Source organism: Lepus europaeus, chromosome 3, assembly GCF_033115175.1.
Source record: "Lepus europaeus isolate LE1 chromosome 3, mLepTim1.pri, whole genome shotgun sequence".
NCBI lineage: Eukaryota > Metazoa > Chordata > Mammalia > Lagomorpha > Leporidae > Lepus > Lepus europaeus.
Window position 1 is genome coordinate 169072336 of NC_084829.1, and position 26660 is coordinate 169098995.

The following is a 26660-nucleotide window of genomic DNA, read 5'->3' on the forward strand; positions in this document are numbered from 1 at the left end:
ACTGCTGTGTGGAGATGGCGCTGTCCTGACTGCTGTGTGGAGATGGTACTGTCCTGACTGCTGTGTGGAGATGGTACTGTTGTTACTGCTGTGTGGAGATGGTACTGTTGTTACTGCTGTGTGGAGATGGTACTGTTGTTACTGCTGTGTGGAGATGGTGCTGTCCTGACTGCTGTGTGGAGATGGCGCTGTCCTGACTGCTGTGTGGAGATGGTGCTGTTGTTACTGCTGTGTGGAGATGGTACTGTTGTTACTGCTGTGTGGAGATGGCGCTGTCCTGACTGCTGTGTGGAGATGGTACTGTTGTTACTGCTGTGTGGAGATGGTGCTGTTGTTACTGCTGTGTGGAGATGGTACTGTTGTTACTGCTGTGTGGAGATGGTACTGTTGTTACTGCTGTGTGGAGATGGCGCTGTCCTGACTGCTGTGTGGAGATGGCGCTGTCCTGACTGCTGTGTGGAGATGGTACTGTCCTGACTGCTGTGTGGAGATGGTACTGTTGTTACTGCTGTGTGGAGATGGTACTGTTGTTACTGCTGTGTGGAGATGGTACTGTTGTTACTGCTGTGTGGAGATGGTACTGTCCTGACTGCTGTGTGGAGATGGTACTGTCCTGACTGCTGTGTGGAGATGGTACTGTTGTTACTGCTGTGTGGAGATGGTACTGTTCTGACTGCTGTGTGGAGATGGTACTGTTGTTACTGCTGTGTGGAGATGGTGCTGTCCTGACTGCTGTGTGGAGATGGTACTGTCCTGACTGCTGTGTGGAGATGGTACTGTCCTGACTGCTGTGTGGAGATGGTACTGTTGTTACTGCTGTGTGGAGATGGTACTGTTCTGACTGCTGTGTGGAGATGGTACTGTTGTTACTGCTGTGTGGAGATGGCGCTGTCCTGACTGCTGTGTGGAGATGGTGCTGTCCTGACTGCTGTGTGGAGATGGCGCTGTCCTGACTGCTGTGTGGAGATGGTACTGTCCTGACTGCTGTGTGGAGATGGTACTGTTGTTACTGCTGTGTGGAGATGGTGCTGTCCTGACTGCTGTGTGGAGATGGTACTGTCCTGACTGCTGTGTGGAGATGGTACTGTTGTTACTGCTGTGTGGAGATGGTACTGTTGTTACTGCTGTGTGGAGATGGTACTGTTGTTACTGCTGTGTGGAGATGGTGCTGTCCTGACTGCTGTGTGGAGATGGCGCTGTCCTGACTGCTGTGTGGAGATGGTGCTGTTGTTACTGCTGTGTGGAGATGGTACTGTTTTTACTGCTGTGTGGAGATGGCGCTGTCCTGACTGCTGTGTGGAGATGGTACTGTTGTTACTGCTGTGTGGAGATGGTGCTGTTGTTACTGCTGTGTGGAGATGGTACTGTTGTTACTGCTGTGTGGAGATGGTACTGTTGTTACTGCTGTGTGGAGATGGCGCTGTCCTGACTGCTGTGTGGAGATGGCGCTGTCCTGACTGCTGTGTGGAGATGGTACTGTCCTGACTGCTGTGTGGAGATGGTACTGTTGTTACTGCTGTGTGGAGATGGTACTGTTGTTACTGCTGTGTGGAGATGGTACTGTTGTTACTGCTGTGTGGAGATGGTACTGTCCTGACTGCTGTGTGGAGATGGTACTGTCCTGACTGCTGTGTGGAGATGGTACTGTTGTTACTGCTGTGTGGAGATGGTACTGTTCTGACTGCTGTGTGGAGATGGCGCTGTCCTGACTGCTGTGTGGAGATGGTACTGTCCTGACTGCTGTGTGGAGATGGTACTGTTGTTACTGCTGTGTGGAGATGGTACTGTTCTGACTGCTGTGTGGAGATGGTACTGTTGTTACTGCTGTGTGGAGATGGCGCTGTCCTGACTGCTGTGTGGAGATGGCGCTGTCCTGACTGCTGTGTGGAGGTGGTGCTGTCCTGACTGCTGTGTGGAGATGGTACTGTTGTTACTGCTGTGTGGAGATGGTACTGTTGTTACTGCTGTGTGGAGATGGTACTGTTCTGACTGCTGTGTGGAGATGGTACTGTTGTTACTGCTGTGTGGAGATGGTACTGTTGTTACTGCTGTGTGGAGATGGCGCTGTCCTGACTGCTGTGTGGAGATGGCGCTGTCCTGACTGCTGTGTGGAGATGGCGCTGTCCTGACTGCTGTGTGGAGATGGCGCTGTCCTGACTGCTGTGTGGAGATGGTACTGTTGTTACTGCTGTGTGGAGATGGTACTGTTGTTACTGCTGTGTGGAGATGGTACTGTTGTTACTGCTGTGTGGAGATGGCGCTGTCCTGACTGCTGTGTGGAGATGGCGCTGTCCTGACTGCTGTGTGGAGATGGTGCTGTCCTGACTGCTGTGTGGAGATGGTACTGTTGTTACTGCTGTGTGGAGATGGTGCTGTCCTGACTGCTGTGTGGAGATGGCGCTGTCCTGACTGCTGTGTGGAGATGGTACTGTCCTGACTGCTGTGTGGAGATGGCGCTGTCCTCACTGCTGTGTGGAGATGGTACTGTTGTTACTGCTGTGTGGAGATGGTACTGTTGTTACTGCTGTGTGGAGATGGTACTGTCCTGACTGCTGTGTGGAGATGGTACTGTCCTGACTGCTGTGTGGAGATGGTACTGTTGTTACTGCTGTGTGGAGATGGTACTGTTCTGACTGCTGTGTGGAGATGGCGCTGTCCTGACTGCTGTGTGGAGATGGTACTGTTGTTACTGCTGTGTGGAGATGGTACTGTCCTGACTGCTGTGTGGAGATGGCGCTGTCCTGACTGCTGTGTGGAGATGGTACTGTCCTGACTGCTGTGTGGAGATGGCGCTGTCCTGACTGCTGTGTGGAGATGGTGCTGTCCTGACTGCTGTGTGGAGATGGTACTGTTGTTACTGCTGTGTGGAGATGGTGCTGTTGTTACTGCTGTGTGGAGATGGCGCTGTTCTGACTGCTGTGTGGAGATGGCGCTGTCCTGACTGCTGTGTGGAGATGGTACTGTCCTGACTGCTGTGTGGAGATGGTACTGTTGTTACTGCTGTGTGGAGATGGTGCTGTCCTGACTGCTGTGTGGAGATGGTACTGTTGTTACTGCTGTGTGGAGATGGCGCTGTCCTGACTGCTGTGTGGAGATGGTACTGTTGTTACTGCTGTGTGGAGATGGCGCTGTCCTGACTGCTGTGTGGAGATGGCGCTGTCCTGACTGCTGTGTGGAGATGGTACTGTTGTTACTGCTGTGTGGAGATGGCGCTGTCCTGACTGCTGTGTGGAGATGGCGCTGTCCTGACTGCTGTGTGGAGATGGTACTGTTGTTACTGCTGTGTGGAGATGGTACTGTTGTTACTGCTGTGTGGAGATGGTACTGTTGTTACTGCTGTGTGGAGATGGTACTGTTCTGACTGCTGTGTGGAGATGGTACTGTTGTTACTGCTGTGTGGAGATGGTACTGTTGTTACTGCTGTGTGGAGATGGTACTGTTGTTACTGCTGTGTGGAGATGGCACTGTCCTGACTGCTGTGTGGAGATGGTACTGTTGTTACTGCTGTGTGGAGATGGTGCTGTCCTGACTGCTGTGTGGAGATGGTACTGTTCTGACTGCTGTGTGGAGATGGTACTGTTGTTACTGCTGTGTGGAGATGGTACTGTTGTTACTGCTGTGTGGAGATGGCGCTGTCCTGACTGCTGTGTGGAGATGGCGCTGTCCTGACTGCTGTGTGGAGATGGTGCTGTCCTGACTGCTGTGTGGAGATGGCGCTGTCCTGACTGCTGTGTGGAGATGGTGCTGTCCTGACTGCTGTGTGGAGATGGCGCTGTCCTGACTGCTGTGTTGAGATGGTACTGTTGTTACTGCTGTGTGGAGATGGTACTGTTGTTACTGCTGTGTGGAGATGGCGCTGTCCTGACTGCTGTGTGGAGATGGCGCTGTCCTGACTGCTGTGTGGAGATGGTGCTGTCCTGACTGCTGTGTGGAGATGGTACTGTTGTTACTGCTGTGTGGAGATGGTACTGTCCTGACTGCTGTGTGGAGATGGTACTGTTCTGACTGCTGTGTGGAGATGGTACTGTTGTTACTGCTGTGTGGAGATGGCGCTGTCCTGACTGCTGTGTGGAGATGGTACTGTCCTGACTGCTGTGTGGAGATGGTACTGTTCTGACTGCTGTGTGGAGATGGTACTGTTGTTACTGCTGTGTGGAGATGGCGCTGTCCTGACTGCTGTGTGGAGATGGCGCTGTCCTGACTGCTGTGTGGAGATGGCGCTGTCCTGACTGCTGTGTGGAGATGGTACTGTTGTTACTGCTGTGTGGAGATGGTACTGTTGTTACTGCTGTGTGGAGATGGTACTGTTGTTACTGCTGTGTGGAGATGGTACTGTCCTGACTGCTGTGTGGAGATGGTACTGTTGTTACTGCTGTGTGGAGATGGTACTGTTGTTACTGCTGTGTGGAGATGGCGCTGTCCTGACTGCTGTGTGGAGATGGTGCTGTCCTGACTGCTGTGTGGAGATGGCGCTGTCCTGACTGCTGTGTGGAGATGGCGCTGTCCTGACTGCTGTGTGGAGATGGCGCTGTCCTGACTGCTGTGTGGAGATGGTGCTGTCCTGATGCTGTGTGGAGATGGTGCTGTCCTGACTGCTGTGTGGAGATGGTACTGTTGTTACTGCTGTGTGGAGATGGCGCTGTCCTGACTGCTGTGTGGAGATGGCGCTGTCCTGACTGCTGTGTGGAGATGGCGCTGTCCTGACTGCTGTGTGGAGATGGCGCTGTCCTGACTGCTGTGTGGAGATGGCGCTGTTCTGACTGCTGTGTGGAGATGGCGCTGTCCTGACTGCTGTGTGGAGATGGTACTGTTGTTACTGCTGTGTGGAGATGGCGCTGTCCTGACTGCTGTGTGGAGATGGCGCTGTCCTGACTGCTGTGTGGAGATGGTACTGTCCTGACTGCTGTGTGGAGATGGTACTGTTGTTACTGCTGTGTGGAGATGGTACTGTTGTTACTGCTGTGTGGAGATGGCGCTGTCCTGACTGCTGTGTGGAGATGGCGCTGTCCTGACTGCTGTGTGGAGATGGCGCTGTCCTGACTGCTGTGTGGAGATGGTACTGTTGTTACTGCTGTGTGGAGATGGCGCTGTCCTGACTGCTGTGTGGAGATGGTACTGTTGTTACTGCTGTGTGGAGATGGTACTGTTGTTACTGCTGTGTGGAGATGGCGCTGTCCTGACTGCTGTGTGGAGATGGCGCTGTCCTGACTGCTGTGTGGAGATGGTACTGTTGTTACTGCTGTGTGGAGATGGTACTGTTGTTACTGCTGTGTGGAGATGGCGCTGTCCTGACTGCTGTGTGGAGATGGTGCTGTTGTTACTGCTGTGTGGAGATGGCGCTGTCCTGACTGCTGTGTGGAGATGGTACTGTTGTGACTGCTGTGTGGAGATGGCGCTGTCCTGACTGCTGTGTGGAGATGGCGCTGTCCTGACTGCTGTGTGGAGATGGTGCTGTCCTGACTGCTGTGTGGAGAAGGTACTGTTGTTACTGCTGTGTGGAGATGGTACTGTCCTGACTGCTGTGTGGAGATGGTACTGTTGTGACTGCTGTGTGGAGATGGCGCTGTCCTGACTGCTGTGTGGAGATGGCGCTGTCCTGACTGCTGTGTGGAGATGGCGCTGTTGTTACTGCTGTGTGGAGATGGTACTGTCCTGACTGCTGTGTGGAGATGGTACTGTTCTGACTGCTGTGTGGAGATGGTACTGTTGTGACTGCTGTGTGGAGATGGCGCTGTCCTGACTGCTGTGTGGAGATGGTACTGTTGTTACTGCTGTGTGGAGATGGTGCTGTCCTGACTGCTGTGTGGAGATGGTACTGTTGTTACTGCTGTGTGGAGATGGTACTGTTGTTACTGCTGTGTGGAGATGGCGCTGTCCTGACTGCTGTGTGGAGATGGCGCTGTCCTGACTGCTGTGTGGAGATGGCGCTGTCCTGACTGCTGTGTGGAGATGGTACTGTTGTTACTGCTGTGTGGAGATGGTACTGTTGTTACTGCTGTGTGGAGATGGTACTGTTGTTACTGCTGTGTGGAGATGGTACTGTCCTGACTGCTGTGTGGAGATGGCGCTGTCCTGACTGCTGTGTGGAGATGGCGCTGTCCTGACTGCTGTGTGGAGATGGCGCTGTCCTGACTGCTGTGTGGAGATGGCGCTGTCCTGACTGCTGTGTGGAGATGGTACTGTCCTGACTGCTGTGTGGAGATGGCGCTGTCCTGACTGCTGTGTGGAGATGGTACTGTTGTTACTGCTGTGTGGAGATGGCGCTGTCCTGACTGCTGTGTGGAGATGGCGCTGTCCTGACTGCTGTGTGGAGATGGCGCTGTCCTGACTGCTGTGTGGAGATGGCGCTGTCCTGACTGCTGTGTGGAGATGGTACTGTTGTTACTGCTGTGTGGAGATGGTACTGTTGTTACTGCTGTGTGGAGATGGCGCTGTCCTGACTGCTGTGTGGAGATGGCGCTGTCCTGACTGCTGTGTGGAGATGGTGCTGTCCTGACTGCTGTGTGGAGATGGTACTGTTGTTACTGCTGTGTGGAGATGGTACTGTTGTTACTGCTGTGTGGAGATGGTACTGTTGTTACTGCTGTGTGGAGATGGTACTGTTGTTACTGCTGTGTGGAGATGGCGCTGTCCTGACTGCTGTGTGGAGATGGCGCTGTCCTGACTGCTGTGTGGAGATGGTGCTGTCCTGACTGCTGTGTGGAGATGGTACTGTTGTTACTGCTGTGTGGAGATGGTGCTGTTGTTACTGCTGTGTGGAGATGGCGCTGTTCTGACTGCTGTGTGGAGATGGCGCTGTCCTGACTGCTGTGTGGAGATGGTGCTGTCCTGACTGCTGTGTGGAGATGGTACTGTCCTGACTGCGGTGTGGAGATGGTACTGTTGTTACTGCTGTGTGGAGATGGCGCTGTCCTGACTGCTGTGTGGAGATGGTACTGTTGTTACTGCTGTGTGGAGATGGTACTGTTGTTACTGCTGTGTGGAGATGGTGCTGTTCTGACTGCTGTGTGGAGATGGTACTGTTGTTACTGCTGTGTGGAGATGGTACTGTTGTTACTGCTGTGTGGAGATGGTACTGTTGTTACTGCTGTGTGGAGATGGCGCTGTCCTGACTGCTGTGTGGAGATGGTGCTGTCCTGACTGCTGTGTGGAGATGGTGCTGTCCTGACTGCTGTGTGGAGATGGTGCTGTCCTGACTGCTGTGTGGAGATGGTACTGTTGTTACTGCTGTGTGGAGATGGTGCTGTCCTGACTGCTGTGTGGAGATGGTACTGTCCTGACTGCTGTGTGGAGATGGTACTGTTGTTACTGCTGTGTGGAGATGGCGCTGTCCTGACTGCTGTGTGGAGATGGTACTGTTGTTACTGCTGTGTGGAGATGGTGCTGTCCTGACTGCTGTGTGGAGATGGTACTGTCCTGACTGCTGTGTGGAGATGGCGCTGTTGTTACTGCTGTGTGGAGATGGTACTGTCCTGACTGCTGTGTGGAGATGGTACTGTTGTTACTGCTGTGTGGAGATGGTACTGTCCTGACTGCTGTGTGGAGATGGCGCTGTTGTTACTGCTGTGTGGAGATGGTACTGTTCTGACTGCTGTGTGGAGATGGCGCTGTCCTGACTGCTGTGTGGAGATTGTACTGTTGTTACTGCTGAGTGGAGATGGCGCTGTCCTGACTGCTGTGTGGAGATGGTACTGTCCTGACTGCTGTGTGGAGATGGTACTGTTGTTACTGCTGTGTGGAGATGGTACTGTCCTGACTGCTGTGTGGAGATGGGGCTGTTGTTACTGCTGTGTGGAGATGGTACTGTTGTTACTGCTGTGTGGAGATGGTACTGTTGTTACTGCTGTGTGGAGATGGTACTGTTCTGACTGCTGTGTGGAGATGGCGCTGTCCTGACTGCTGTGTGGAGATGGTACTGTTGTTACTGCTGTGTGGAGATGGCGCTGTCCTGACTGCTGTGTGGAGATGGTGCTGTCCTGATGCTGTGTGGAGATGGTGCTGTCCTGACTGCTGTGTGGAGATGGTACTGTTGTTACTGCTGTGTGGAGATGGCACTGTCCTGACTGCTGTGTGGAGATGGTACTGTTGTTACTGCTGTGTGGAGATGGCGCTGTCCTGACTGCTGTGTGGAGATGGTACTGTCCTGACTGCTGTGTGGAGATGGTACTGTTGTTACTGCTGTGTGGAGATGGTACTGTTGTTACTGCTGTGTGGAGATGGTACTGTTGTTACTGCTGTGTGGAGATGGTACTGTTGTTACTGCTGTGTGGAGATGGCGCTGTCCTGACTGCTGTGTGGAGATGGTGCTGTCCTGACTGCTGTGTGGAGATGGCGCTGTCCTGACTGCTGTGTGGAGATGGCGCTGTCCTGACTGCTGTGTGGAGATGGTACTGTTGTTACTGCTGTGTGGAGATGGTACTGTCCTGACTGCTGTGTGGACATGGTACTGTTGTTACTGCTGTGTGGAGATGGTACTGTTGTTACTGCTGTGTGGAGATGGTACTGTCCTGACTGCTGTGTGGACATGGCGCTGTCCTGACTGCTGTGTGGAGATGGTACTGTTGTTACTGCTGTGTGGAGATGGCGCTGTCCTGACTGCTGTGTGGAGATGGTACTGTTGTTACTGCTGTGTGGAGATGGCGCTGTCCTGACTGCTGTGTGGAGATGGTACTGTTGTTACTGCTGTGTGGAGATGGCGCTGTCCTGACTGCTGTGTGGAGATGGTACTGTTGTTACTGCTGTGTGGAGATGGCGCTGTCCTGACTGCTGTGTGGAGATGGTACTGTTGTTACTGCTGTGTGGAGATGGCGCTGTCCTGACTGCTGTGTGGAGATGGTACTGTCCTGACTGCGGTATGGAGATGGTACTGTTGTTACTGCTGTGTGGAGATGGTACTGTTGTTACTGCTGTGTGGAGATGGTACTGTTGTTACTGCTGTGTGGAGATGGCGCTGTCCTGACTGCTGTGTGGAGATGGTACTGTCCTGACTGCTGTGTGGAGATGGTACTGTTGTTACTGCTGTGTGGAGATGGTACTGTTGTTACTGCTGTGTGGAGATGGCGCTGTCCTGACTGCTGTGTGGAGATGGCGCTGTCCTGACTGCTGTGTGGAGATGGTACTGTTGTTACTGCTGTGTGGAGATGGTGCTGTCCTGACTGCTGTGTGGAGATGGTGCTGTCCTGATGCTGTGTGGAGATGGTGCTGTCCTGACTGCTGTGTGGAGATGGTACTGTTGTTACTGCTGTGTGGAGATGGCGCTGTCCTGACTGCTGTGTGGAGATGGTGCTGTTGTTACTGCTGTGTGGAGATGGCGCTGTCCTGACTGCTGTGTGGAGATGGCGCTGTCCTGACTGCTGTGTGGAGATGGTACTGTTGTGACTGCTGTGTGGAGATGGCGCTGTCCTGACTGCTGTGTGGAGATGGCACTGTTTTTACTGCTGTGTGGAGATGGTGCTGTCCTGACTGCTGTGTGGAGATGGCGCTGTCCTGACTGCTGTGTGGAGATGGCGCTGTCCTGACTGCTGTGTGGAGATGGCGCTGTCCTGACTGCTGTGTGGAGATGGCGCTGTCCTGACTGCTGTGTGGAGATGGTGCTGTCCTGACTGCTGTGTGGAGATGGTGCTGTCCTGACTGCTGTGTGGAGAAGGTACTGTTGTTACTGCTGTGTGGAGATGGTACTGTCCTGACTGCTGTGTGGAGATGGTACTGTTGTGACTGCTGTGTGGAGATGGCGCTGTCCTGACTGCTGTGTGGAGATGGCGCTGTCCTGACTGCTGTGTGGAGATGGTGCTGTCCTGACTGCTGTGTGGAGAAGGTACTGTTGTTACTGCTGTGTGGAGATGGTACTGTCCTGACTGCTGTGTGGAGATGGTACTGTTCTGACTGCTGTGTGGAGATGGTACTGTTGTTACTGCTGTGTGGAGATGGTACTGTTGTTACTGCTGTGTGGAGATGGTACTGTTGTTACTGCTGTGTGGAGATGGTGCTGTCCTGACTGCTGTGTGGAGATGGTACTGTTGTTACTGCTGTGTGGAGATGGTACTGTTGTTACTGCTGTGTGGAGATGGCGCTGTCCTGACTGCTGTGTGGAGATGGCGCTGTCCTGACTGCTGTGTGGAGATGGCGCTGTCCTGACTGCTGTGTGGAGATGGTACTGTTGTTACTGCTGTGTGGAGATGGTACTGTTGTTACTGCTGTGTGGAGATGGTACTGTTGTTACTGCTGTGTGGAGATGGCGCTGTCCTGACTGCTGTGTGGAGATGGTACTGTTGTTACTGCTGTGTGGAGATGGTACTGTCCTGACTGCTGTGTGGAGATGGTACTGTCCTGACTGCTGTGTGGAGATGGCGCTGTCCTGACTGCTGTGTGGAGATGGCGCTGTCCTGACTGCTGTGTGGAGATGGCGCTGTCCTGACTGCTGTGTGGAGATGGCGCTGTCCTGACTGCTGTGTGGAGATGGTACTGTCCTGACTGCTGTGTGGAGATGGCGCTGTCCTGACTGCTGTGTGGAGATGGTACTGTTGTTACTGCTGTGTGGAGATGGCGCTGTCCTGACTGATGTGTGGAGATGGCGCTGTCCTGACTGCTGTGTGGAGATGGCGCTGTCCTGACTGCTGTGTGGAGATGGCGCTGTCCTGACTGCTGTGTGGAGATGGTACTGTTGTTACTGCTGTGTGGAGATGGTACTGTTGTTACTGCTGTGTGGAGATGGCGCTGTCCTGACTGCTGTGTGGAGATGGCGCTGTCCTGACTGCTGTGTGGAGATGGTGCTGTCCTGACTGCTGTGTGGAGATGGTACTGTTGTTACTGCTGTGTGGAGATGGTACTGTTGTTACTGCTGTGTGGAGATGGTACTGTTGTTACTGCTGTGTGGAGATGGTACTGTTGTTACTGCTGTGTGGAGATGGCGCTGTCCTGACTGCTGTGTGGAGATGGCGCTGTCCTGACTGCTGTGTGGAGATGGTGCTGTCCTGACTGCTGTGTGGAGATGGTACTGTTGTTACTGCTGTGTGGAGATGGTGCTGTTGTTACTGCTGTGTGGAGATGGCGCTGTTCTGACTGCTGTGTGGAGATGGCGCTGTCCTGACTGCTGTGTGGAGATGGTGCTGTCCTGACTGCTGTGTGGAGATGGTACTGTCCTGACTGCGGTGTGGAGATGGTACTGTTGTTACTGCTGTGTGGAGATGGCGCTGTCCTGACTGCTGTGTGGAGATGGTACTGTTGTTACTGCTGTGTGGAGATGGTACTGTTGTTACTGCTGTGTGGAGATGGTGCTGTTCTGACTGCTGTGTGGAGATGGTACTGTTGTTACTGCTGTGTGGAGATGGTACTGTTGTTACTGCTGTGTGGAGATGGTACTGTTGTTACTGCTGTGTGGAGATGGCGCTGTCCTGACTGCTGTGTGGAGATGGTGCTGTCCTGACTGCTGTGTGGAGATGGTGCTGTCCTGACTGCTGTGTGGAGATGGTGCTGTCCTGACTGCTGTGTGGAGATGGTACTGTTGTTACTGCTGTGTGGAGATGGTGCTGTCCTGACTGCTGTGTGGAGATGGTACTGTCCTGACTGCTGTGTGGAGATGGTACTGTTGTTACTGCTGTGTGGAGATGGCGCTGTCCTGACTGCTGTGTGGAGATGGTACTGTTGTTACTGCTGTGTGGAGATGGTGCTGTCCTGACTGCTGTGTGGAGATGGTACTGTCCTGACTGCTGTGTGGAGATGGCGCTGTTGTTACTGCTGTGTGGAGATGGTACTGTCCTGACTGCTGTGTGGAGATGGTACTGTTGTTACTGCTGTGTGGAGATGGTACTGTCCTGACTGCTGTGTGGAGATGGCGCTGTTGTTACTGCTGTGTGGAGATGGTACTGTCCTGACTGCTGTGTGGAGATGGTACTGTTGTTACTGCTGTGTGGAGATGGTGCTGTCCTGACTGCTGTGTGGAGATGGCGCTGTCCTGACTGCTGTGTGGAGATGGTACTGTTGTTACTGCTGTGTGGAGATGGCGCTGTCCTGACTGCTGTGTGGAGATGGTACTGTCCTGACTGCTGTGTGGAGATGGTACTGTTGTTACTGCTGTGTGGAGATGGTACTGTCCTGACTGCTGTGTGGAGATGGCGCTGTTGTTACTGCTGTGTGGAGATGGTACTGTTGTTACTGCTGTGTGGAGATGGTACTGTTGTTACTGCTGTGTGGAGATGGTACTGTTGTTACTGCTGTGTGGAGATGGCGCTGTCCTGACTGCTGTGTGGAGATGGTACTGTTGTTACTGCTGTGTGGAGATGGCGCTGTCCTGACTGCTGTGTGGAGATGGTGCTGTCCTGATGCTGTGTGGAGATGGTGCTGTCCTGACTGCTGTGTGGAGATGGTACTGTTGTTACTGCTGTGTGGAGATGGCACTGTCCTGACTGCTGTGTGGAGATGGTACTGTTGTTACTGCTGTGTGGAGATGGTACTGTCCTGACTGCTGTGTGGAGATGGTACTGTTCTGACTGCTGTGTGGAGATGGCGCTGTTCTGACTGCTGTGTGGAGATGGTACTGTTGTTACTGCTGTGTGGAGATGGCGCTGTCCTGACTGCTGTGTGGAGATGGTACTGTCCTGACTGCTGTGTGGAGATGGTACTGTTGTTACTGCTGTGTGGAGATGGTACTGTTGTTACTGCTGTGTGGAGATGGTACTGTTGTTACTGCTGTGTGGAGATGGTACTGTTGTTACTGCTGTGTGGAGATGGCGCTGTCCTGACTGCTGTGTGGAGATGGTGCTGTCCTGACTGCTGTGTGGAGATGGCGCTGTCCTGACTGCTGTGTGGAGATGGCGCTGTCCTGACTGCTGTGTGGAGATGGTACTGTTGTTACTGCTGTGTGGAGATGGTACTGTTGTTACTGCTGTGTGGAGATGGTACTGTTGTTACTGCTGTGTGGAGATGGTACTGTTGTTACTGCTGTGTGGAGATGGTACTGTCCTGACTGCTGTGTGGACATGGCGCTGTCCTGACTGCTGTGTGGAGATGGCGCTGTCCTGACTGCTGTGTGGAGATGGTACTGTTGTTACTGCTGTGTGGAGATGGCGCTGTCCTGACTGCTGTGTGGAGATGGTACTGTTGTTACTGCTGTGTGGAGATGGCGCTGTCCTGACTGCTGTGTGGAGATGGTACTGTTGTTACTGCTGTGTGGAGATGGCGCTGTCCTGACTGCTGTGTGGAGATGGTACTGTTGTTACTGCTGTGTGGAGATGGCGCTGTCCTGACTGCTGTGTGGAGATGGTACTGTCCTGACTGCGGTATGGAGATGGTACTGTTGTTACTGCTGTGTGGAGATGGTACTGTTGTTACTGCTGTGTGGAGATGGTACTGTTGTTACTGCTGTGTGGAGATGGTACTGTTGTTACTGCTGTGTGGAGATGGTACTGTTGTTACTGCTGTGTGGAGATGGCGCTGTCCTGACTGCTGTGTGGAGATGGTGCTGTCCTGACTGCTGTGTGGAGATGGTGCTGTCCTGACTGCTGTGTGGAGATGGTGCTGTCCTGACTGCTGTGTGGAGATGGTACTGTTGTTACTGCTGTGTGGAGATGGTGCTGTCCTGACTGCTGTGTGGAGATGGTACTGTCCTGACTGCTGTGTGGAGATGGTACTGTTGTTACTGCTGTGTGGAGATGGCGCTGTCCTGACTGCTGTGTGGAGATGGTACTGTTGTTACTGCTGTGTGGAGATGGTGCTGTCCTGACTGCTGTGTGGAGATGGCGCTGTCCTGACTGCTGTGTGGAGATGGTACTGTTGTTACTGCTGTGTGGAGATGGCGCTGTCCTGACTGCTGTGTGGAGATGGTACTGTCCTGACTGCTGTGTGGAGATGGTACTGTTGTTACTGCTGTGTGGAGATGGTACTGTCCTGACTGCTGTGTGGAGATGGCGCTGTTGTTACTGCTGTGTGGAGATGGTACTGTTGTTACTGCTGTGTGGAGATGGTACTGTTGTTACTGCTGTGTGGAGATGGTACTGTTCTGACTGCTGTGTGGAGATGGCGCTGTCCTGACTGCTGTGTGGAGATGGTACTGTTGTTACTGCTGTGTGGAGATGGCGCTGTCCTGACTGCTGTGTGGAGATGGTGCTGTCCTGATGCTGTGTGGAGATGGTGCTGTCCTGACTGCTGTGTGGAGATGGTACTGTTGTTACTGCTGTGTGGAGATGGCACTGTCCTGACTGCTGTGTGGAGATGGTACTGTTGTTACTGCTGTGTGGAGATGGCGCTGTCCTGACTGCTGTGTGGAGATGGTACTGTCCTGACTGCTGTGTGGAGATGGTACTGTTGTTACTGCTGTGTGGAGATGGTACTGTTGTTACTGCTGTGTGGAGATGGTACTGTTGTTACTGCTGTGTGGAGATGGTACTGTTGTTACTGCTGTGTGGAGATGGCGCTGTCCTGACTGCTGTGTGGAGATGGTGCTGTCCTGACTGCTGTGTGGAGATGGCGCTGTCCTGACTGCTGTGTGGAGATGGCGCTGTCCTGACTGCTGTGTGGAGATGGTACTGTTGTTACTGCTGTGTGGAGATGGTACTGTTGTTACTGCTGTGTGGAGATGGTACTGTTGTTACTGCTGTGTGGAGATGGTACTGTTGTTACTGCTGTGTGGAGATGGCGCTGTCCTGACTGCTGTGTGGAGATGGTACTGTTGTTACTGCTGTGTGGAGATGGCGCTGTCCTGACTGCTGTGTGGAGATGGTACTGTTGTTACTGCTGTGTGGAGATGGCGCTGTCCTGACTGCTGTGTGGAGATGGTACTGTTGTTACTGCTGTGTGGAGATGGCGCTGTCCTGACTGCTGTGTGGAGATGGTACTGTTGTTACTGCTGTGTGGAGATGGCGCTGTCCTGACTGCTGTGTGGAGATGGTACTGTTGTTACTGCTGTGTGGAGATGGCGCTGTCCTGACTGCTGTGTGGAGATGGTACTGTCCTGACTGCGGTATGGAGATGGTACTGTTGTTACTGCTGTGTGGAGATGGTACTGTTGTTACTGCTGTGTGGAGATGGTACTGTTGTTACTGCTGTGTGGAGATGGCGCTGTCCTGACTGCTGTGTGGAGATGGTACTGTCCTGACTGCTGTGTGGAGATGGTACTGTTGTTACTGCTGTGTGGAGATGGTACTGTTGTTACTGCTGTGTGGAGATGGTGCTGTTCTGACTGCTGTGTGGAGATGGTACTGTTGTTACTGCTGTGTGGAGATGGTACTGTCCTGACTGCTGTGTGGAGATGGTACTGTTGTTACTGCTGTGTGGAGATGGTACTGTTCTGACTGCTGTGTGGAGATGGCGCTGTCCTGACTGCTGTGTGGAGATGGTACTGTTGTTACTGCTGTGTGGAGATGGCGCTGTCCTGACTGCTGTGTGGAGATGGCGCTGTCCTGACTGCTGTGTGGAGATGGTACTGTTGTTACTGCTGTGTGGAGATGGCGCTGTCCTGACTGCTGTGTGGAGATGGTACTGTTGTTACTGCTGTGTGGAGATGGCACTGTCCTGACTGCTGTGTGGAGATGGTACTGTTGTTACTGCTGTGTGGAGATGGTACTGTTGTTACTGCTGTGTGGAGATGGCGCTGTCCTGACTGCTGTGTGGAGATGGCGCTGTCCTGACTGCTGTGTGGAGATGGTGCTGTCCTGACTGCTGTGTGGAGATGGTACTGTTGTGACTGCTGTGTGGAGATGGCGCTGTCCTGACTGCTGTGTGGAGATGGTACTGTTGTTACTGCTGTGTGGAGATGGTACTGTTGTTACTGCTGTGTGGAGATGGTACTGTTGTTACTGCTGTGTGGAGATGGTGCTGTCCTGACTGCTGTGTGGAGATGGTACTGTTGTTACTGCTGTGTGGAGATGGTACTGTTGTTACTGCTGTGTGGAGATGGTACTGTTCTGACTGCTGTGTGGACATGGCGCTGTCCTGACTGCTGTGTGGAGATGGTACTGTTGTTACTGCTGTGTGGAGATGGCGCTGTCCTGACTGCTGTGTGGAGATGGTACTGTTGTTACTGCTGTGTGGAGATGGTACTGTTGTTACTGCTGTGTGGAGATGGTGCTGTTCTGACAGCTGTGTGGAGATGGTACTGTTGTTACTGCTGTGTGGAGATGGTACTGTTGTTACTGCTGTGTGGAGATGGTACTGTCCTGACTGCTGTGTGGAGATGGTACTGTCCTGACTGCTGTGTGGAGATGGTACTGTCCTGACTGCTGTGTGGAGATGGTACTGTCCTGACTGCTGTGTGGAGATGGCGCTGTCCTGACTGCTGTGTGGAGATGGCGCTGTCCTGACTGCTGTGTGGAGATGGTACTGTCCTGACTGCTGTGTGGAGATGGCGCTGTCCTGACTGCTGTGTGGAGATGCCGCTGTCCTGACTGCTGTGTGGAGATGGCGCTGTTCTGACTGCTGCGTGGAGATGGTACTGTTGTTACTGCTGTGTGGAGATGGTACTGTTGTTACTGCTGTGTGGAGATGGTACTGTTCTGACTGCTGTGTGGAGATGGTACTGTTGTTACTGCTGTGTGGAGATGGTACTGTTGTTACTGCTGTGTGGAGATGGTACTGTTCTGACTGCTGTGTGGACATGGCGCTGTCCTGACTGCTGTGTGGAGATGGTACTGTTGTTACTGCTGTGTGGAGATGGTGCTGTCCTGACTGCTGTGTGGAGATGGCGCTGTCCTGACTGCTGTGTGGAGATGGTACTGTCCTGACTGCTGTGTGGAGATGGTACTGTTGTTACTGCTGTGTGGAGATGGCGCTGTCCTGACTGCTGTGTGGAGATGGTACTGTCCTGACTGCGGTATGGAGATGGTACTGTTGTTACTGCTGTGTGGAGATGGTGCTGTTGTTACTGCTGTGTGGAGATGGCGCTGTCCTGACTGCTGTGTGGAGATGGTGCTGTCCTGACTGCTGTGTGGAGATGGTACTGTTGTTACTGCTGTGTGGAGATGGTGCTGTTGTTACTGCTGTGTGGAGATGGTGCTGTCCTGACTGCTGTGTGGAGATGGTACTGTTGTTACTGCTGTGTGGAGATGGCGCTGTCCTGACTGCTGTGTGGAGAAGGTACTGTTGTTACTGCTGTGTGGAGATGGCGCTGTCCTGACTGCTGTGTGGAGATGGCACTGTCCTGACTGCTGTGTGGAGATGGCGCTGTCCTGACTGCTGTGTGGAGATGGCGCTGTCCTGACTGCTGTGTGGAGATGGTGCTGTTGTTACTGCTGTGTGGAGATGGCGCTGTCCTGACTGCTGTGTGGAGATGGCGCTGTCCTGACTGCTGTGTGGAGATGGCGCTGTCCTGACTGCTGTGTGGAGATGGTACTGTTGTTACTGCTGTGTGGAGATGGTACTGTTGTTACTGCTGTGTGGAGATGGTGCTGTTGTTACTGCTGTGTGGAGATGGCGCTGTCCTGACTGCTGTGTGGAGATGGCGCTGTCCTGACTGCTGTGTGGAGATGGCGCTGTCCTGACTGCTGTGTGGAGATGGCGCTGTCCTGACTGCTGTGTGGAGATGGTACTGTTGTTACTGCTGTGTGGAGATGGTACTGTTGTTACTGCTGTGTGGAGATGGTGCTGTTGTTACTGCTGTGTGGAGATGGCGCTGTCCTGACTGCTGTGTGGAGATGGCGCTGTCCTGACTGCTGTGTGGAGATGGTGCTGTCCTGACTGCTGTGTGGAGATGGTACTGTTGTTACTGCTGTGTGGAGATGGCGCTGTCCTGACTGCTGTGTGGAGATGGTACTGTTGTTACTGCTGTGTGGAGATGGTACTGTTGTTACTGCTGTGTGGAGATGGTACTGTTGTTACTGCTGTGTGGAGATGGTACTGTTGTTACTGCTGTGTGGAGATGGTACTGTTCTGACTGCTGTGTGGAGATGGTACTGTTGTTACTGCTGTGTGGAGATGGTACTGTTGTTACTGCTGTGTGGAGATGGCACTGTCCTGACTGCTGTGTGGAGATGGTACTGTTGTTACTGCTGTGTGGAGATGGTGCTGTCCTGACTGCTGTGTGGAGATGGTACTGTTCTGACTGCTGTGTGGAGATGGTACTGTTGTTACTGCTGTGTGGAGATGGCGCTGTCCTGACTGCTGTGTGGAGATGGTACTGTTGTTACTGCTGTGTGGAGATGGTACTGTTGTTACTGCTGTGTGGAGATGGTACTGTTGTTACTGCTGTGTGGAGATGGCGCTGTCCTGACTGCTGTGTGGAGATGGCGCTGTCCTGACTGCTGTGTGGAGATGGTGCTGTCCTGACTGCTGTGTGGAGATGGTACTGTTGTTACTGCTGTGTGGAGATGGTACTGTCCTGACTGCTGTGTGGAGATGGTACTGTTCTGACTGCTGTGTGGAGATGGTACTGTTGTTACTGCTGTGTGGAGATGGCGCTGTCCTGACTGCTGTGTGGAGATGGTACTGTCCTGACTGCTGTGTGGAGATGGTACTGTTCTGACTGCTGTGTGGAGATGGTACTGTTGTTACTGCTGTGTGGAGATGGCGCTGTCCTGACTGCTGTGTGGAGATGGCGCTGTCCTGACTGCTGTGTGGAGATGGCGCTGTCCTGACTGCTGTGTGGAGATGGCGCTGTCCTGACTGCTGTGTGGAGATGGTACTGTTGTTACTGCTGTGTGGAGATGGTACTGTTGTTACTGCTGTGTGGAGATGGTACTGTTGTTACTGCTGTGTGGAGATGGTACTGTCCTGACTGCTGTGTGGAGATGGCGCTGTCCTGACTGCTGTGTGGAGATGGCGCTGTCCTGACTGCTGTGTGGAGATGGCACTGTCCTGACTGCTGTGTGGAGATGGTACTGTTGTTACTGCTGTGTGGAGATGGTACTGTTGTTACTGCTGTGTGGAGATGGTACTGTTGTTACTGCTGTGTGGAGATGGTACTGTTGTTACTGCTGTGTGGAGATGGTACTGTTGTTACTGCTGTGTGGAGATGGCGCTGTCCTGACTGCTGTGTGGAGATGGCGCTGTCCTGACTGCTGTGTGGAGATGGTACTGTTGTTACTGCTGTGTGGAGATGGTACTGTTGTTACTGCTGTGTGGAGATGGTGCTGTCCTGACTGCTGTGTGGAGATGGCGCTGTCCTGACTGCTGTGTGGAGATGGTACTGTTGTTACTGCTGTGTGGAGATGGTACTGTTGTTACTGCTGTGTGGAGATGGTGCTGTTCTGACTGCTGTGTGGAGATGGTACTGTTGTTACTGCTGTGTGGAGATGGTGCTGTCCTGACTGCTGTGTGGAGATGGTACTGTTGTTACTGCTGTGTGGAGATGGTGCTGTCCTGACTGCTGTGTGGAGATGGTACTGTTGTTACTGCTGTGTGGAGATGGCGCTGTCCTGACTGCTGTGTGGAGATGGTACTGTTGTTACTGCTGTGTGGAGATGGTACTGTTGTTACTGCTGTGTGGAGATGGCGCTGTCCTGACTGCTGTGTGGAGATGGCGCTGTCCTGACTGCTGTGTGGAGATGGTGCTGTCCTGACTGCTGTGTGGAGATGGTACTGTTGTTACTGCTGTGTGGAGATGGTGCTGTCCTGACTGCTGTGTGGAGATGGTACTGTTGTTACTGCTGTGTGGAGATGGTACTGTTGTTACTGCTGTGTGGAGATGGTACTGTTGTTACTGCTGTGTGGAGATGGTGCTGTCCTGACTGCTGTGTGGAGATGGTGCTGTTGTTACTGCTGTGTGGAGATGGCGCTGTTCTGACTGCTGTGTGGAGATGGCGCTGTCCTGACTGCTGTGTGGAGATGGCGCTGTCCTGACTGCTGTGTGGAGATGGTACTGTTGTTACTGCTGTGTGGAGATGGTACTGTTGTTACTGCTGTGTGGAGATGGTACTGTTGTTACTGCTGTGTGGAGATGGTACTGTTGTTACTGCTGTGTGGAGATGGTGCTGTCCTGACTGCTGTGTGGAGATGGTGCTGTCCTGACTGCTGTGTGGAGATGGTGCTGTCCTGACTGCTGTGTGGAGATGGTACTGTTGTTACTGCTGTGTGGAGATGGTACTGTTGTTACTGCTGTGTGGAGATGGTACTGTTGTTACTGCTGTGTGGAGATGGTACTGTTGTTACTGCTGTGTGGAGATGGTACTGTTCTGACTGCTGTGTGGAGATGGTACTGTTGTTACTGCTGTGTGGAGATGGTACTGTCCTGACTGCTGTGTGGAGATGGTACTGTTGTTACTGCTGTGTGGAGATGGTACTGTCCTGACTGCTGTGTGGAGATGGTACTGTTCTGACTGCTGTGTGGAGATGGTACTGTTGTTACTGCTGTGTGGAGATGGTACTGTCCTGACTGCTGTGTGGAGATGGTACTGTCCTGACTGCTGTGTGGAGATGGTACTGTCCTGACTGCTGTGTGGAGATGGCACTGTCCTGACTGCTGTGTGGAGATGGCGCTGTCCTGACTGCTGTGTGGAGATGGCGCTGTCCTGACTGCTGTGTGGAGATGGCGCTGTCCTGACTGCTGTGTGGAGATGGCGCTGTCCTGACTGCTGTGTGGAGATGGCGCTGTCCTGACTGCTGTGTGGAGATGGCGCTGTCCTGACTGCTGTGTGGAGATGGTACTGTTGTTACTGCTGTGTGGAGATGGCGCTGTCCTGACTGCTGTGTGGAGATGGCGCTGTCCTGACTGCTGTGTGGAGATGGTACTGTTGTTACTGCTGTGTGGAGATGGTGCTGTCCTGACTGCTGTGTGGAGATGGTACTGTTCTGACTGCTGTGTGGAGATGGTACTGTCCTGACTGCTGTGTGGAGATGGTACTGTCCTGACTGCTGTGTGGAGATGGTACTGTTCTGACTGCTGTGTGGAGATGGTACTGTTGTTACTGCTGTGTGGAGATGGTACTGTTGTTACTGCTGTGTGGAGATGGTACTGTTGTTACTGCTGTGTGGAGATGGTACTGTTGTTACTGCTGTGTGGAGATGGCGCTGTCCTGACTGCTGTGTGGAGATGGTACTGTTCTGACTGCTGTGTGGAGATGGTACTGTCCTGACTGCTGTGTGGAGATGGTACTGTCCTGACTGCTGTGTGGAGATGGCGCTGTCCTGACTGCTGTGTGGAGATGGCGCTGTCCTGACTGCTGTGTGGAGATGGCGCTGTTGCCTGCCTGTCACGTTGTGAGAACTGCTTGAGAGGTCTGCTCACAGCAACCATGAGGGGCGGCTCCTCCTGTGTTCCTAGCGTAGGTGTCTAGAGCTCAGGAGAGGGGTGGGGCCATCAGCCTTGTGGCTTAAGGTACTGAAGGAGTACACCAGGGCAGCTTTGCCAAGAAGACAAGATGGAGGCCTGGTAGGGAGGCCCCAGAGGGGACAGGAGGGACCAGGCACAGAGAAGGCAGGGCACAAGGAACGAGCAGCACCCATTGCATTTCACAGCCTGGCGGCCATTGGTCATTGCCGGCACTTGCAGAGCTGTTTGGGGCCAATGAGGAAATGAGCAGATGAAGCCCCCTTCTTTGAGGTGGGGGCTCCGGAGCAGCAGCAGAGGACTTGGAGCCCAAGGGGTGTGCACGTTAAGTGCCCAGCAAGAGGCTTGGGAGGCAGAAGGGCTAGCGGCAGAGTGGTTTCTGGAGATGGAATCCGAGGACTTGGGACAGCCAATGTAGGATGGGCGGCAGCACTCCTGTTTCTGGCATCGCGTCTGCTTCACGCTAGCTCTGTGGCATGAGGGAGCTGAAGTCAGGGAGTTCTTAGGGCAGTTACTAATCCAGCTCACAGACTTGCCTTTGTTCTACATTGTTTCTACCAGGTCTTTGAGTAGTCTAACCTAGTAAGTTTTCAAACTGTTTGAAGTAGAAAGTTGAAGACCAGCAAGGACTCTCATGTTCTAGCTGTTTTCTCTGCAGTTGTCTGGAGCAGAGGGAGGGGTCAGGGATGCTGTAGAGACCCTCAGGCAGGGCTTCTGTTGGGAGGAGCTGACTTTCTTCGGTTTGGCGAGGGCTCCACTCCATGGGACTCAGTGTCCATGGCGTGAGAACTCACTGTACGCAGCACTGAGTGGCCCTCACGCATCCCAGTGTGAGCCTGCTGACCCCGCTGTCTTTACTCAGATGACACCAGCGCCGGCCCGACTGTCAAGGAGTGGTTCGTGTACCCCGGGAACCCCCTGAAGCACCCAGACCTCGTCAGGCCTCTGCCGATGACTGTTCCAGGTACAGACAGCCTCAGTCTAAGCCAGCCACAAATGTGTTCACGGTAAGATTTGAGTCCAGGAACGGATCGTCGTGGAAGGCTCTTTCATTCCAGCCCTGGCCCGGAGTGAGTGAGTGTCCGTGTCTAGTAAGGCCGCCCAGCTGCACAGAGTCTGTTCTGAGCTCTGCCTTCCTCACCCTGTCCACAGCCCACAGTTGTCCCTCAGCAAACACCACTGAGGTGAACAGCATTGGGTTCTTGGTGTTCTGCAGGTAGCAACTCTTGTCTCTGAAAGTCTTCTGTTGAGTTGTAGACCTGGAAACGGGAGGGAAGGATGACTTAAATTGATTGGAAAATTAGTTTTATTTTTTATGGACAGTATCTCAAAACACAGTGCGTGGGAAGGAAACACAAAATTTGTCTACAAATGGACTGAAATAAATCCAGAGAGCAGCCTGGCCTCCTGCAACTCCAGAGTAGCTGTTGGGGCTGCTCCCCATGCAGAGCCTCAGGCTGCAGGCTTATTTCTGGTGTCCTGCATCACTGTTTGAGAGAGGAGGTGTTTTCTGAAATGTTGATACTCCACTGTCACCCCACCTCCCCCAGGTGAGCGTGTGGTTGGCCCCATGTGTCTACACGCTGTGAGGTGGCTTTCATGTAGGAGTTGTTGTGTTGTGAAAGGAACTGAGAAGGGTGTCACAGGGAGTGATTTCTTCTGTGAATCAGTGGTAGACTCACAACTGGAAAAGCAGCTCCTGCAAAGCACATCTAAGTGCAGTGACATTTGTTCTGACAAAAAGAAAACCAAATAATATTCCAAAAATGTTTTGTTCTGTGTGTTAATTGCTATCTTGGGATATCTATCCAAAAATAATATTGGAAAGAATTGTTAGAACCCTCACATTTGGGCCATCGTTATGTTATCAATTATTGTTATTATTTTTTTTTCTGACAGGCAGAGTTAGACACAGAGAGAGACAGAGAGAAAGGTCTTCCTTTTTCCGTTGGTTCACCCCCTAAGTGGCCGCTACGGCTGGTGCGTTGCGGCCGGCGCGCTGCGCCGATCCAAAGCCAGGAGCCAGGTGCTTCCTCCGGGTCTCCCATGCAGGTGCAGGGCCCAAGGACTTGGGCCATCCTCCACTGTACTCCCAGGCCACAGCAGAGAGCTAGACTGGAAGAGGAGCAACCGGGACAGAATCCGGCGCCCTGACCGGGACTAGAACCCAGGGTGCCGGTGCCACAGGCAGAGGATTAGCTTAGTGAGCTGCGGCGCCAGCCCATGTTATGAATTAATGTGTTGATAAACTCTAGAAGCCACACGAGTGTGGGAGGAGCTCCCCTGCTTGGGGTTCCAAGCCTGCCTCCCGCCTCGGAAAGGATGTGGAAGCACGTGTGGAGGAGCCTGGCTGGACAGACACAGCTGTGCCCACCACCAGCGAACCTGGAACAGGACTCAAGATGAATACTCTTTCCGTGCTTTTGATAATGGCAATAAAAAAAAGACAAGATTTTGAAATTTAAATACTTTTCAGTATCCTCAAGGAAAATTGCCAAGTGAGTATAGATTAAAGTGGAAGATGGGCCACCCAGCTCCCTCTTACAGGCTGATGGGAGGTCCTCTCCCTCGACCTGATAGGAACCGGGAGGTGCTCTACCTGTCTTAGGGTCTCAGGTGTCTGGGTTTTCTTTTCTGCAAAGATATTTTTTTTCTTTTAAGATTTATTTATTTATTTGAAAGGCAGAGTTAGAGAGGGAGAGGCAGAGAAATCTTCCAATTGCTGTTTCACTCCCAAAATGGCTTCAGGGGTGGAGCTGGACCAGACCGAAGCCAGGAGCCAGGATCTTCTTCCAGGTCTCTTTTTAAGACTTTTCTCCAATAGCACATGAGGTTTAATGTTTGTTTTCTTCAATGGCAGAAAAAAAAAAACACAGATTTTTTTTTTTTCAGCAAAGTGGAAGGGAGGCAGAAGACCGAAGAAAAAATTATAAAAGCACTTAAAAATAAGAATTAAAGATTGACCAGACCAGTCAGTGAGCAGAAAAAGAAATTTCATTACTGGTTGCTTAGGTGTGTGCTCCTGCATCACCCGTGTGATACATTGGGACTCAGTGATTGGTGGCACTGATGCCCTACAGAGACTCCAGTGGACTCCCTGCCCCTGCAGCTCTGAAAACAGGCTGAGGAGGTGCCACTAGTCACCCGGGAGCTGGGCGCTCACCACGCACAGCCATGCTGGGGCCTCGGCCTTGACCTTCCCTGTCTCCAGAACCTGGAGAAGTGGTTCTGTGTTGTTATGTCACTCAGGTTTTGTCATGGCAACTTGAGTGACAGATACGAGTCTGTCTTGTTCAGATTCATTCCTGCGCATGAGTCCCATCGATGTTCCCCATCCTTGCCTACATGCATGTGTGTGCTGCCTTTAGTGTGTCATGGAAGATGTTACACCCCTCTCCCTGTACCTCGTCAGACTTGTGTCTGCACACTCTGCACATGCTGGTCCTGCACCTGCGCCGTGTGTTGTGAAGCAGCCGTTAAGTCTCTGGGGCTGCAGACTCTGTCCAGACACAGTGCAGGATGCATAGGAACGCTTCAGCGGCCGCACTGAGGTTTTCTGGTCCCGGTGCCTCACGTCGCTGAGACTGCTGGAGGTTTTCATCTGGGTTCTTGATGCGTATAGGCCGAGAAAGTCTTGGCAGATCTTGCAAGTTTCTGTGTGCGGAGTGCGTGTACTCTGTGAGGCGCTGCTGGCGTGGCCGCCAGTCTCTGGGTCACTCTGACTGTCGGGGACCCAGATGGGTAGGAGGCAGCTCAGTTGTTTTTCTCTCATTTGTGAGAGGAGTGTGGAGCTGTGCCAAATAAACGTATGTTACATGTACATGTTAAAAGAGTCACCGGACAGGTTATTGACATACCACTTGTACACGTTAGAGTACATGTTACATGTACACGTTGGAGTCGCAGGACAGGATATTGACAGTGGACGTATTAGTCATGAGACAGATTTATCAACATGCTACATGGACATGTCAGAGTGGTGAACTGTGTTATATGTGTGTTACCTGGACACAGTAGAGTCTTAAGAAGGGTTGCCAGCACATTATGTGGCCATGTTAGAGTCATGACACGGGTTATCAACATGCCAGTGCACACGTTAGTCACAAGACAGGTCATCAGTCTGTTCTTGTACATGTTACAGTTGTGAGACGAGGGTTGACTTTCGCACTGAATGTTCTCTGTGGCCACTCAGTGCGCTTTGATTGCATTAGAGGAGCCATGTGATGGTGTCTCTTGGCATGCATGACGTTGAACACCTTCCCTGTAAGTACAGTTCCATAGCTTGAGGTGCTAAGACAGCTCTGTTCACAGCTGAATGGATGTATTGCTTGTCTTAAATAGGTTATTATTATTATTATTTTTTATTTTTGACAGGCAGAGTGGACAGAGAGAGAGAAAGAGACAGAAAGGTCTTCCTTTGCCATTGGTTCACCCTCCAATGGTCGCCGCAGCCAGTGCGCACTGTGCTGATCCGAAGGCAGGAGCCAGGTGCTTATCCTGGTCTCCCATGGGGTGCAGGGCCCAAGCACTTGGGCCATCCTCCACTGCACTCCTGGGCCACAGCAGAGAGCTGGCCTGGAAGAGGGGTAACCGGGACAGAATCCGGCACCCCGACCGGGACTAGAACCCGGTGTGCCGGCGCCACAAGGCAGAGGATTAGCCTATTGAGCCGCGGCGCCGGCCATTAAATAGGTTATTAAAATTTATTCAGCTAGAGTGAAGATTCAACTTACATGTGAATGATCAGGGTTTTTATTTTGTTTTCTTCTGGCCATGGATATTTTACCAACAGAATGCTAAACAAATACTCACTTACATTGAACTTGTGAATGAAAATTTTCATCCATGAACTTGAGATGAAGGTAAATGCAAGTGAAGTCTAAGACTTTCACTTCTCACATCCCCAGAGTGTACACAAACTGAACAGTTTTTGTTTTGTTTTACCCTAGAAATATGTGAGGAAAATATCTCAAAACTCCTAAGCATTATTATATCAGCACGTAATAGTGTGATGGCTAGGCATCTAACGTGTCTTTGCCCATGTACATGTTGGCAGCTGTGGAAGTGTGGAATATGCCTTGTCACTAATGAGATATGACTGTACCCTGTCTTGCAGAGCCTGTCTGTCCTCATGGTCTCTCAGAAGCTTTTACAAATCACATACCCAGGTTTTTGACACTGATGTGTTTGGATATGATGCTGGTGGGTGGACTGAGACTGGCCAGTGTCTTGTTTAAATCTTGCTACAAATGTCTCAACTACCCATGGAGTCCGGGTGAAAGGAAAGGCCCTCTGGTCTTTGTTTCCTGAGACTGTCCTTAACCACAGCCAGATTGAGTGTGAGAGAGTGAGTGTGTGTGTGTGTGTGAGAGAGTGTACACTTGTGAGTGCCAGTGTGCACATGTGTGAGAGACCATGTGAGAGTGTGTGAGTTGTGTATGCATGTAAGATGGTATGAGTGTGAGCATGT

The 26660-nt window shown here is 52.4% G+C and overlaps 1 protein-coding gene across 7 annotated transcripts in view; it reads left to right on the top strand.

Moving 5' to 3' along the window:
- FAM120B (family with sequence similarity 120 member B) overlaps nucleotides 1-26660 on the top strand; it is a 75325-nt gene that overhangs the window by 26014 nt on the left and 22651 nt on the right. For all 7 annotated transcript variants that reach the window (XM_062187052.1, XM_062187051.1, XM_062187053.1 and 4 more), the window contains one exon: nucleotides 22053-22154. In XM_062187052.1, coding sequence (XP_062043036.1) covers nucleotides 22053-22154 — 102 coding nt within the window. The remainder of the gene's footprint in view (nucleotides 1-22052; nucleotides 22155-26660) is intronic.